At 45.7% G+C, this 12,973-nt stretch overlaps 1 protein-coding gene across 1 annotated transcript in view; it reads right to left on the bottom strand.

The window, feature by feature from the left end:
• Positions 1 to 2,233: 2,233 nt before the first annotated feature.
• Positions 2,234 to 12,973, bottom strand: part of LOC141438972 (uncharacterized) — a 29,181-nt gene continuing 18,441 nt past the window's right edge. Inside the window, 4 exon segments of the mRNA XM_074103061.1 lie at positions 2,234 to 5,233; positions 5,488 to 8,388; positions 9,556 to 9,896; positions 11,757 to 11,977. Coding sequence (XP_073959162.1) covers positions 5,106 to 5,233; positions 5,488 to 8,388; positions 9,556 to 9,896; positions 11,757 to 11,977 — 3,591 coding nt within the window. The 3' untranslated portion in view covers positions 2,234 to 5,105.

Genomic DNA, 12,973 nt, shown 5'->3' with positions numbered 1-12,973 from the left:
TATATCAAACTTTCAAGGAAAACTATAACGGTTAAGTTTGCTTGAGAATTATTAATAGTTTAAGAGCAGCTAAGGTATAAAATATACCTAAACTATGGAAGATTCCGTATAAAATACGAAATCCTTAGAAAAATATTACTTAATTTTTTCGTAATGGCTACGGAACCCTATTTTGGGCGTGTCCGAAACGCTCTTAGCCGGTTATTTTTTATTGGCGCAAAGTTTGCCAAGTTAAGCCGCGGCCGACCAAGAGCAGTTGAAGCTACAAAAAGTCAACTACCCCTACAGAGTAGGTATTTTCTATTTTTATGAGGTCACTCGCAAGCTCGTCCGTTTAATACTCATACTCAGCCAGCAATTGCCTACTTCCAGGCCACGACAATAATCTACTATAAATGTCGACCCTGGGGGGCTACTATGAATTCGAAGTTCGTATCGTACCGTCCCTCTAGGCTCTTACTCTCGTATTAAATAATATTAGCGTCGGCGGAACGGAGAGACACGATATATGTATACGAAATTCGAAAATCAAAGCTCGTGTCTGGTCCCTGTGACACTTATACTATTAGTTAACACGATAGCGAGAGGGACGGTACGAAACAAACTTCAGAGTAGGCCCTCTGTTCTGTTCCCAAATTCAGAGTTTGTTGCGTTTCAACCGATAAGTGAGTACTTAATAAAGAAGAAAATCAAATATTTATAAAAATAAATTTATTGTAATATAATTATTATTATTGTATTAACATGTTATTTTATTATTAAAGCTTACACTAAAAAGGGAGATTTACAAAATAAACTACAGCCACTTACAATGTATAATGTTCTGTTGTACTACGAACTATTTATTTGTGAGGTTTCTAAGGCAAAGCTTTATTGCAGTCTATCCTTCTCAACCGGTCGATTAAACACCGATGGCTTTCTTTACCACAAAAAACTTAAACACGTCTTAGACATGCCTAAAATAACGATTTTCTGACCTGACTTGTGTTAAACACATGTACAACGGTTTTCTAAGTTTTTATGGTTACACGGATACAGTACATTACATACCAAAATAAAGATTAGAAAATTGATGAAATAGGAACATTTTTCTTCTCTTTTTTATTATCGGACTGATTTATGATTACATTACGGCTAGAAAAAAAAAACTTAATTCTGACAAAACCGAATGACAATGTGGCTAAACATTACACTTCTATTTATAGGCATCCTAATAAAGACAAGTTGTGGTGGCCTAGTGGTTTGATCTATGGCCTCTCACTCAAGGAGAGGATCGTGGGTTCAAACCCCGGCTCGCACCTCTGAGTTTTTCGAAATTCATTTGAGTCATGTGCCAAACTACATTTGAAATTTACCACGAGCTTTACGGTGAAGGAAAACATCGTCAGGAAAACTGCACAACCTGCGAAGCAATTTAATGGTTTGTGTGTAGTCCCCAATCTGCACTGCGGCCTATGGCCCAAGAATTTTCATTCTGAGAGGAGGCCTGTGCTTAGCAGTGGGACGTATAGAGGCTGGGAAGATAATGATGAATAAAGACAATGATAAGGAAGTAGGTATTCAAGCGTGTTTTGACTGCTCTGCCCTTAACCGGCTTAAACCTTATTATCATACCCCGGGACTTTCGGGGCACAAACGATTCGCTAGAGTAGACACTAATAGATAGGTTATTCTGACAAAACATCATATTATGCCTTATGAATAATTACCTCACTGCGAATTGTAAACTATACTAGTACTTTAGGTTTAGTACCAAGGCTTTTGTTATGAGATAATAATAAAAAACGTTAATTAATTACCTGCGGTAAATTTAGTAGTTGATATGATTTTCGAAATAAATTATTAATATCTTTTCTAAATTTGGAACAGTTAAGCAGCGGCGTCTTGCCATATATCCATTTTAACCGACTGAATGATTTTTCTACGTCGGCAGTTGTAATATGCACCATATTTAAATTTATTGAAGAAATCAATTGTTGCACGATGTGTTTGCGATCGCAGTTCTACTTCATTGCCTTGAAACAATTCGTTCATGATGTTTAGTGTGCTATAGCCAAAATTCTTATTTAAACCCAACTTCAATTTATTAAAAATCTTTTCAAACTTAATTTGATTAAGATTGAAACTATTTCATCTTACGAAAATTTAATATTTTTTTGTTTTAAATATCATGTATTTTTTTCTAATTGATTAATTATTCATTACATTAGGTAGAAACACTAGAAACCAGCTAGAGTGCACTCTGTTTTTTAACTCGATACCTACTCTTTGGCTAATGTCAATCATCCGTGCCCCGAAAGTCCCGGGGTATGCTTATTATTAATTAATTTCACTGCGTGAAGGCAAGGGTCAGCTTCAGGGTAATGGGAATACAACTGCTGTCCAGAGGCCGTATTATCTAACGTTTCTGACACTCGCGATCACAATCAAATTACAGTGTAAGCGAAAACTGTAATTTGATTGTGATCGCAAGTGTCAGAAACTTTACGTAATAGACCCACAGGTGTGGCATCAGATGGGTTTTTGTGGTTTGTCTGAATTTCATATACCTACTCGAATTTCTTTTGCCATCATTGTATATTCTTTAAGTATTCATTTGCGGTATCAATAATTATAATATTTTTTTTCTTAAGACATAATTTTTCACGCCATATGATACGTATGCCATAAACTTCAATACCCATACTTTCAGTGATATAAATCATGTGCTAGTAAAATAAAAATCCATTAAGGGACAGTCGAGTTCATAAACTTGTGAGCAAAAATTTGATCAAAAATATCTGAACGCTTCTACGCTGTTAACAATAGAGTCGTGTTCAGATATTTTGATCAAATATTTGCTCACAAGTTTATGAACTCTGACTGTACAATTCCAAGACGGGCTGCAGACCGCAAACTGCAAGCGACACCACTGGTTTGTATGAATCTCTATGAAAGTCGTTCCGAGCGCGGCAACACTTTAAATATGGTGGAGCCTTACTGTAACTGTAACCACTTGCTGGCTGCAGTATGAATGGGCCGGCTCGACCGGGTTAGGTCCACACTCCCACTGAATACCGGCGTGAAATAGTAGTTTTGCTACTGTGTTTCGTACGGTGAGTGGGAGATCCGGAGGCCCAACTCCCCTCCCCCCTTCCCCCTTCTCCCCTTTAGGCTGGCTACGCACCCGCAGTCCTAATTATGCTGTAGGTGTCCTTGGGTGGCGGTGATCGCTTACCATCAGGTGACCCGTATGGTCATTTGCCAGCTATTTGATTAAAAAAAAATACACTACGGCCTGCAGCCGCTGCACGCCGCACCAGTGGTGTCGCGAACCGCATTACCGCACAGCGTTCACACGTTGTCTCGCGCGAAGGTAGTTGTGCAGTCGCGAATGTTGCCGCGCTTGGAATAGAAACGACAGACTACGCTACGGTCAGCCGCAGTGCCGCCTGCGGCTGCGGTCTACAGCCCATCTTGGAATTGTACCTTTACTGTTGCCTCTGTGTACCTGAAACTTAATCGTATTCATGAAAGATAAAAACCTGTTAAATAAAAACCTCGAAAACTAAAGCGGAAGCTTTGCTCCTGACCTAATCTATCAGAGTTGCTTCTGCCCCAACAATTCTTGCTATTCGCAGCAGCAGTACTAAGTATATTAAAAGAACCTGTTATCGAGAAACTAACTGGTTGAAACAGGAATAAATTAATATTTAACTAAGATTATGGAACATGTCACAGCCTATTAGTGCAGTCATAACTGAAAAGACTAACAGAGAACGCGAAGAGATTTGAAATACGTCAGTCACCTTGAATATCGTGAAGGACTTACACAAGGAAGGGATTTTTCGAGATTACCATGATAAAGGGAACTGGCCTATTTTATATTATTTATCGGACGCGAAGGCTAGTTAGTTACAAATAAATCAACTTGGGCTTAAAACCCGTGTTATAGTATAGTAGTAGTTGGATTAAACGACCGGATTTCAACCGCCGTTTTACGTCTGTAGTTGTAGCGAAGATTATAGGTAATATGTGAATTCTTTTCTGGCCGTAGTATCTTGCATTACTTAAAAAAAGTTAGAACACACGCAACATTAGTTGCCGCGAACCTGCTCCTTGTATGACAAACAAATCTTAATTTTATATGATAAGCTAATGCCAAAACTGGCATCAAATTGAGGTCCATCGAATGGTAAACAGGCGTTTTTTGGTATCGCTTTAATCACCAGTTAAAAGAACTGTTATTCATAAAAAAATCTACTAAATCACTTTAACATAATAACTTTTTAATTATTAATCACGAGTATGTACAGAATATTAATGAACATTCCTTAGGAATATATGTCTAATTAACTTATAAATTCAAGCAATAGTATTATCGACAAAGTAGATAGTGAAACGTTATGAAATAAAAATTGCCATCCTGGTGTTGGAACGTTCTGAAAAAATACTGTGACATTTCTCAATGGCATTTTATGCATCAAAGTCTAACTAACCTACAATTTCTACTTATTCATTCGCACGTTTCTAAACAAAGTAAGGAATTCTCTCTCCATGACTATGAATTACATACATAATTAGAACATCCCAATGAATCGACAGGCTGGTGATCCAGCCAGTAATAGATACTGACTGAACCTCGGATTTAAAGTCAAAAGCTATTTTAAAGTAACATGTTAATAATTCTTCAATAATTTTAAAATGCAAGAAATACATGAAATGTGAAGAATAGACTTTTCAGCGAATTTTTAGAAGATCAAAACTTTACGAATTTTCTTCTGTCAATGGCTCTATTTTTAAATTCTAGAGAATTTACATAAATTGTACTTGAAGCATTAACTCTAATTTGAATTCGCCAAGTACGGCGTGTCGAGTCGCTAAACAAGTCAGCCAACGAAAATGAAATCGCAACGCATTCTCGAAATTACACAATAAAAATAAAAATAATTTTGCTACACTTAGCAGGCAAAGGGATAGTAAGCCGACTGCACCTATGGCTATGGAAGCCGTGGGCGCCAAGGCATGGGGTGGCAAGGCGGCATTGCTTGCAGATATACAATGATTCATCCCTTTCTCCTCTGGGCGAGGAGTACGAGCAGCGTGCAGCGGGCGCGGGCGCGGGCTCAGGTGAGGATACCGAGCTCCTCCATGGTATCGAGGTCGCGTAACATCATCAGCATAGTCTGCTTGGTTCGCGGGCAGAAGTCCGCCGTCTCGTCGTCTTCCAGCGACGGGTCTTGCGACTCTAACTCTGCAAACGAGAAAAAACTAGTTACTATAAAAAAAAAAACTTCCAACGTCCACATGTACCTACTTTCTGTAAGGAATTAGTGATTTAATCAGGAACCGTCACAGTTTATTGATGAATGATGAGTTTTTCATGTCTGGTCTAAATTAAGATATGTAAACCATATTATACAAAAAAATCAGTCAAGTACGAGTCGGACAGCAGCCGAGCGCGGCACGCGCTGTTCTCGATCGTGCTGTTAGCTCTGTGGTACTGACCGGCCACTTGCGCCTCGATGGAGTCGAGCCGCTGGTCAAGCAGCGCGTGGCAGCGCTGCGCGTGTCGCAGCAGCCGAGCGCGGCACGCGCTGTTCTCGATCGTGCTGTTAGCTCTGTGGTACTGACCGGCCACTTGCGCCTCGATGGAGTCGAGCCGCTGGTCAAGCAGCGCGTGGCAGCGCTGCGCGTGTCGCAGCAGCCGAGCGCGGCACGCGCTGTTCTCGATCGTGCTGTTATCTCTGTGGTACTGACCGGCCACTTGCGCCTCGATGGAGTCGAGCCGCTGGTCAAGCAGCGCGTGGCAGCGCTGCGCGTGTCGCAGCAGCCGAGCGCGGCACGCGCTGTTCACGATCGTGCTGTTAGCTCTGTGGTACTGACCGGCCACTTGCGCCTCGATGGAGTCGAGCCGCTGGTCAAGCAGCGCGTGGCAGCGCTGCGCGTGTCGCAGCAGCCGAGCGCGGCACGCGCTGTTCTCGATCGTGCTGTTAGCTCTGTGGTACTGACCGGCCACTTGCGCCTCGATGGAGTCGAGCCGCTGGTCAAGCAGCGCGTGGCAGCGCTGCGCGTGTCGCAGCAGCCGAGCGCGGCACGCGCTGTTCTCGATCGTGCTGTTAGCTCTGTGGTACTGACCGGCCACTTGCGCCTCGATGGAGTCGAGCCGCTGGTCAAGCAGCGCGTGGCAGCGCTGCGCGTGTCGCAGCAGCCGAGCGCGGCACGCGCTGTTCTCGATCGTGCTGTTAGCTCTGTGGTACTGACCGGCCACTTGCGCCTCGATGGAGTCGAGCCGCTGGTCAAGCAGCGCGTGGCAGCGCTGCGCGTGTCGCAGCAGCCGAGCGCGGCACGCGCTGTTCTCGATCGTGCTGTTAGCTCTGTGGTACTGACCGGCCACTTGCGCCTCGATGGAGTCGAGCCGCTGGTCAAGCAGCGCGTGGCAGCGCTGCGCGTGTCGCAGCAGCCGAGCGCGGCACGCGCTGTTCTCGATCGTGCTGTTAGCTCTGTGGTACTGACCGGCCACTTGCGCCTCGATGGAGTCGAGCCGCTGGTCAAGCAGCGCGTGGCAGCGCTGCGCGTGTCGCAGCAGCCGAGCGCGGCACGCGCTGTTCTCGATCGTGCTGTTAGCTCTGTGGTACTGACCGGCCACTTGCGCCTCGATGGAGTCGAGCCGCTGGTCAAGCAGCGCGTGGCAGCGCTGCGCGTGTCGCAGCAGCCGAGCGCGGCACGCGCTGTTCTCGATCGTGCTGTTAGCTCTGTGGTACTGACCGGCCACTTGCGCCTCGATGGAGTCGAGCCGCTGGTCAAGCAGCGCGTGGCAGCGCTGCGCGTGTCGCAGCAGCCGAGCGCGGCACGCGCTGTTCTCGATCGTGCTGTTAGCTCTGTGGTACTGACCGGCCACTTGCGCCTCGATGGAGTCGAGCCGCTGGTCAAGCAGCGCGTGGCAGCGCTGCGCGTGTCGCAGCAGCCGAGCGCGGCACGCGCTGTTCTCGATCGTGCTGTTAGCTCTGTGGTACTGACCGGCCACTTGCGCCTCGATGGAGTCGAGCCGCTGGTCAAGCAGCGCGTGGCAGCGCTGCGCGTGTCGCAGCAGCCGAGCGCGGCACGCGCTGTTCTCGATCGTGCTGTTAGCTCTGTGGTACTGACCGGCCACTTGCGCCTCGATGGAGTCGAGCCGCTGGTCAAGCAGCGCGTGGCAGCGCTGCGCGTGTCGCAGCAGCCGAGCGCGGCACGCGCTGTTCTCGATCGTGCTGTTAGCTCTGTGGTACTGACCGGCCACTTGCGCCTCGATGGAGTCGAGCCGCTGGTCAAGCAGCGCGTGGCAGCGCTGCGCGTGTCGCAGCAGCCGAGCGCGGCACGCGCTGTTCTCGATCGTGCTGTTAGCTCTGTGGTACTGACCGGCCACTTGCGCCTCGATGGAGTCGAGCCGCTGGTCAAGCAGCGCGTGGCAGCGCTGCGCGTGTCGCAGCAGCCGAGCGCGGCACGCGCTGTTCTCGATCGTGCTGTTAGCTCTGTGGTACTGACCGGCCACTTGCGCCTCGATGGAGTCGAGCCGCTGGTCAAGCAGCGCGTGGCAGCGCTGCGCGTGTCGCAGCAGCCGAGCGCGGCACGCGCTGTTCTCGATCGTGCTGTTAGCTCTGTGGTACTGACCGGCCACTTGCGCCTCGATGGAGTCGAGCCGCTGGTCAAGCAGCGCGTGGCAGCGCTGCGCGTGTCGCAGCAGCCGAGCGCGGCACGCGCTGTTCTCGATCGTGCTGTTAGCTCTGTGGTACTGACCGGCCACTTGCGCCTCGATGGAGTCGAGCCGCTGGTCAAGCAGCGCGTGGCAGCGCTGCGCGTGTCGCAGCAGCCGAGCGCGGCACGCGCTGTTCTCGATCGTGCTGTTAGCTCTGTGGTACTGACCGGCCACTTGCGCCTCGATGGAGTCGAGCCGCTGGTCAAGCAGCGCGTGGCAGCGCTGCGCGTGTCGCAGCAGCCGAGCGCGGCACGCGCTGTTCTCGATCGTGCTGTTAGCTCTGTGGTACTGACCGGCCACTTGCGCCTCGATGGAGTCGAGCCGCTGGTCAAGCAGCGCGTGGCAGCGCTGCGCGTGTCGCAGCAGCCGAGCGCGGCACGCGCTGTTCTCGATCGTGCTGTTAGCTCTGTGGTACTGACCGGCCACTTGCGCCTCGATGGAGTCGAGCCGCTGGTCAAGCAGCGCGTGGCAGCGCTGCGCGTGTCGCAGCAGCCGAGCGCGGCACGCGCTGTTCTCGATCGTGCTGTTAGCTCTGTGGTACTGACCGGCCACTTGCGCCTCGATGGAGTCGAGCCGCTGGTCAAGCAGCGCGTGGCAGCGCTGCGCGTGTCGCAGCAGCCGAGCGCGGCACGCGCTGTTCTCGATCGCCGCCTCCGGCTGCGGCGCCCCGCGCTCTGCAACGAACACTCGTCACCAATCAAGATGATATGTCCTCCCTTGCCAATCCCGGAGATTATAAAGAACATACTTGGCAAAACGTAACTTCGTATTAAAAATACGGTTGCAAGAAGCCAATGCAACATGCAACTGACCAAATAAAGTCATTCATTTAAATATAAAGTAAAAGTAAGCATCAAAGAGAGATGGGGAGGGGTATCTTGTAGTATTGTGAAAAACGCTCATTTCGAGGCTTAAACACTCGAACCCTAAAGACTCGAGGTTTAACGACTCAAAGGCCGCAAAGACGGTTTCTTGCATCCATGCGCATAAAATAAGCCAATTTAATCCTCAAATATAGTCGAGTCTTGAAGACTCTGGAGTCTTAAGTGTTCGAGTCTTAAAGCCTCGAAATGAGCGTTATCCACAACTCTAGTATCTTGGCTTAGCTTACTTTTGAAGACATGGGAACGGGGAAACTTGATAGGGATTACGTCAGAGATATAAAGATTGAATGCGTATAAAAATCCTTGCTCCTTACTAACGTTCCAGTGGACAAGGGGAAGGGTAGGGTCATAAACTACAAACTACAGTTACTTATACTTCGTTTTTCTTAGCATTACAAAGGTAAGCGATCTTGACGAATCTTTATGTAGAAAAACTCTTTTGAAAAATAAGTCACAGCAAATATGTAACAATCTAAAATCATTTACATTCTTTTGGTATCATAAGTAATATACATATATCTTTTAATCCTTAGTTTAAATGAAATAAAAAATAACTCTCTTTTCGGCGAAATATTTTATTTATAAGTAATAGTTAAGAACTGTTTTTTTTAAAACATTTTTCAATAAAAAGACTCGTCAAGATTGTTTTTTCACCCTTTTTCTAATGCTAAAAAAACGAAGTATAATATTGGTCTTATAAAATTTGAATTTTCCGTACAATAAGTTGAATAATGTATTGAAGGAAAACCGCAAATTTTATCAGACTTATTTACACAAAAGAGTTTTATTTTGTGCAGCATTAACTGAGCTTGAAATACTAATTTTGTATCACATTAAAAATTTTGCTCCGTATAGAATGTTTTTAGCTATAACATGGTGTCTAGTCTTTTTTATCTCTGTATTCTCTTAATAGATTAACTTCTATATGCTTCTAAATTGCGTACTGTATGGTCTCACCTTGAACAGATTTAGCTAATTTTTCCAAATCCGACACGTTGATAGGTATGTCAGCTAGAGAGACGCCCCCCGGACTCGACAACAGGCCGCTCAGCAAAACCTGAGAGCCGATGTCGTTTTCGTGTGGGCCATTTCTTTCCTCTCGTTCCCCTGCCGAAGCCTTTATATCTAAGGCCATTTCTCTTATATCTTCAGATTTAAGCGGCAAGTTTTCTTTCCCTATGTTGTTGATAATCACATTCAAGTCTGAATATTCGGAGTTAAGTTTCTCTTGAGCATAACTTAACTCTAAACTTTCCCAATCTTTGGCCCACAAATAGAGTTTCGGGTGGTTTTTCTTTCTGTGGAACAAATTATTGGATTAACTTTTTTTTTATGTTCCTATTTAAAAACCTCTTTGTAGCAAATAGCATTGTAAATATTCGTAAAAGTATTAAGTGAGTTACGAAGGGGCAGTGTGAAAATTACCAGGCCATGGCAGAACAATGTTTGGTAAAAAACAGTGTAGTAAAGTATTCAACATCCTAATTCCTAATGCAGCAACTATATTCAATCTATCGCCACATGCAATATGCGGTGACTACAACAATGGCCGCCGTAGTATGCGGACAGACTAATGTGAAGACGACGAGTTCGTTCGTTCGCTTAATTAGTTTGAAGTACGGCAAACGCATTAGGTGAACGAAGTAATGTAATTGCCGCATAATTGTGACAAATTTTGCATTATCTGAAGATTTTTGGTTTTTATTCATGTTGACTGATTTATTAGCCTTAAGATAGGCGGTTAAGCTCGGTTTCCACCGCGAGCGGAGTAGACTCATATGACTTAGTTTAACTTAGGTCCGGTGTAAGTAAGTACTTGCATGCAGCCGATCGTTGACGCTAACCTCTTCACCGCACCAGTCATCTAGTCGTGACAGCCAATGGAATGCCTCACACGCCACGGTCATCTATACATGACTAACATTCAACTCGAAATTAATCCTTCTGCAAAGGAATTAAAAGTCAAGTTGATTTCTCGATGGTTTTTCTGTGGCGTACAGAGCACGTCACTTCGTTAGTTTTGTGGCGGTGAAGAGGTTAAACTATAGTAGTTTATGCAACTGTTACGTAATAAGGGTCCTTAAAACACGAGTGTGCTTTTATGAAACGAGGCGTAGCTGAGTTTCATAAAAAGATCACACGAGTCTTTTAAGGCCTAATTACGTACAGTTGCATACATTATTTTATTTACACACATATTATAAGTACTTTAAGATGGATTCAGAAACCGATGACAAATGACCTGCATTGAATTACTGACTTGTTCTACCCGTAACATATCCATAAGTGTTGAACTAATGTGATGAATAAATTAAAACCGATAGCTTTTTCTTTACTTTAAGCAAACAACACAGTAAAAAAACAACAAACAAGGAAAGTCGTTATTCTTATATCGCTTGAGATTAAATTGTCGTGCGATTTATGTTTAAAAACATACCAAAGTGATATTTCGAATCGAGACAATGTTGTATTGGATACCAGAATAGAGGCACATTCGATTTTGACAGCTGTTGCAAATTTGAAACTCATCTCAGTACTATATTTGACACTGTAATGAACATTACGTTACTGTTGTTACCTACTACCACAGATAAGAAAGTTGCCATTGTAAAATCGGTTGTTTAATGAGGGCTTTCGCGTATGAATTCGCCACTAGAGGCGCTAGTGTAGCGTGAGGTCTCCGAAATGTCAAATCTCATAGTTTTTGGGTGAGCTACGCGGGTTTATTTATAATTAGAATCATTTTGTGAATATTTTGCAATATCTGAAATTAATTATGGCAAATATGCGTTAAGGGCAATGAATGTCTGTGTTTTGAGACAGTTAATTGTCTTTCGGAAACCTTTGTCCTCCCTTTTTTCCGAACAAAACGGGGACTATGCAACACTGTTGCATACTCGATATTTTTATGGTACGGTTTTAAGGTGTGTTAAATATGATTTTAATCTAAACTTTGTTTTCACGCCCGTAATAACAGACTTTGAAAGCCATACTTAAAAACCTCACGCAACAGTGCGCCATCTAGTGAGACAAAAAACGATAGCCCTCATTGCCAACGCTTTTTGAACGCATTATATAGAGGACTTATGGGTGTAGATAGTGATAAATGAGTCCGGCCCGCTGGCGGTGCCGGTGGAGTGTTAATGCGTGTCACGTACGAGGCGACGTGTGCGTTGACGCGCACGGCGTGCAGCGCGTCGGCGGCGAGCAGCAGGTTGCCGGCCAGCTCGTGCGCGCGGCGCAGCGGCTCGCTGGCGCGCCCGCCGCCGCCCGCCGGCAGCAGCCCCTCGTACAGCCGGTCCTGGTCGTGCGTGAAGCGCTGCCGCCGCCGCCCGCGACGCGGGTTCAGGCAGATGCTGCACGTGTACTTCTCCGGCACCTGACACAACGCACAACCTTTAATGCCGCATTTACAAGCGAGGTAGGAAGTGAGAGTGTGACCAGACGCGTGCGCCTCGCCTCTCTCCTCGCAGCGCTCGCGTCCGGAGCGGTTTTTGGGCACGAGTCAAAGGACCTCGCGACAAACGCGAATTGGTGTTTTGCGAGTTTGAACGTTGTGCCGCGCAGGTTGTAAGCTTAAAGACAACTGAACTCGCTACGAGAGTGTAAACAGGGAGCTTATTTACCATCGACCACGCGAGCCGCGGGCCGAGATAAGAGACGAGGCGCGAGGCGAGGCACGAGCTTTTTAATGTAATTTGTTGCAATGGTAACGTCTTTTGAATTACTTATGTTTTGATGGGGTACAAGTCCATTGAAAGTTTGGGAGTTGTGATATTTTTAAGACAGCTCCTTCATGGCTCATCTCCAAAGCCTAAACATTTTTCTAAGTAAGTGTATCAGTGACGTCTCCTGAGATATGTATATGAGATAACCTGGAAACTGTAACAGAATCACTCGGGACCAATCCGGACTTATCACACTAAAAAAAAAAAATTTGTTCGTCATTTCGACCACATTACAGTGGCCGTGGTCACGAGTAGATTGAAGTCATGTCTGCCTAGTTTGGAGAACTCGCACTGCTAGGCTGCTAGGCAGATGATACCCTACACTACTACTCGTGACCAAGGCCACTGTAATGTGGTTCAAACGTTAACGTAATTATTAGTGGTTTGTTAGCGTGATATGTCCCGATTGGTGATAGTAATCCCGATTGGTTATGTAACAGTCTTCTACCATGTCAACAAAAATGTGCCCACGAAAATCATATGGAATAAACTCTCAAATGATGAATGACCCTTAACCCCAACATCACAGGATGAGTGCGCCCACTGCTGGCCATAAGCTGAGCTCAGACAGGTAATCGCAAATCGCCAGACAACTTCAATTAGGAAAAGGAACAAAATGTAATAGTTTCAAAACAAAATGTTTATTC

The sequence above is a fragment of the Choristoneura fumiferana genome, chromosome Z (assembly GCF_025370935.1).
Source record: "Choristoneura fumiferana chromosome Z, NRCan_CFum_1, whole genome shotgun sequence".
Classification (NCBI taxonomy): Eukaryota; Metazoa; Arthropoda; class Insecta; order Lepidoptera; family Tortricidae; genus Choristoneura; species Choristoneura fumiferana.
The sequence above is the reverse complement of the archived record's forward strand: the minus strand, read 5'-3'. Positions and strand labels throughout refer to the sequence as shown.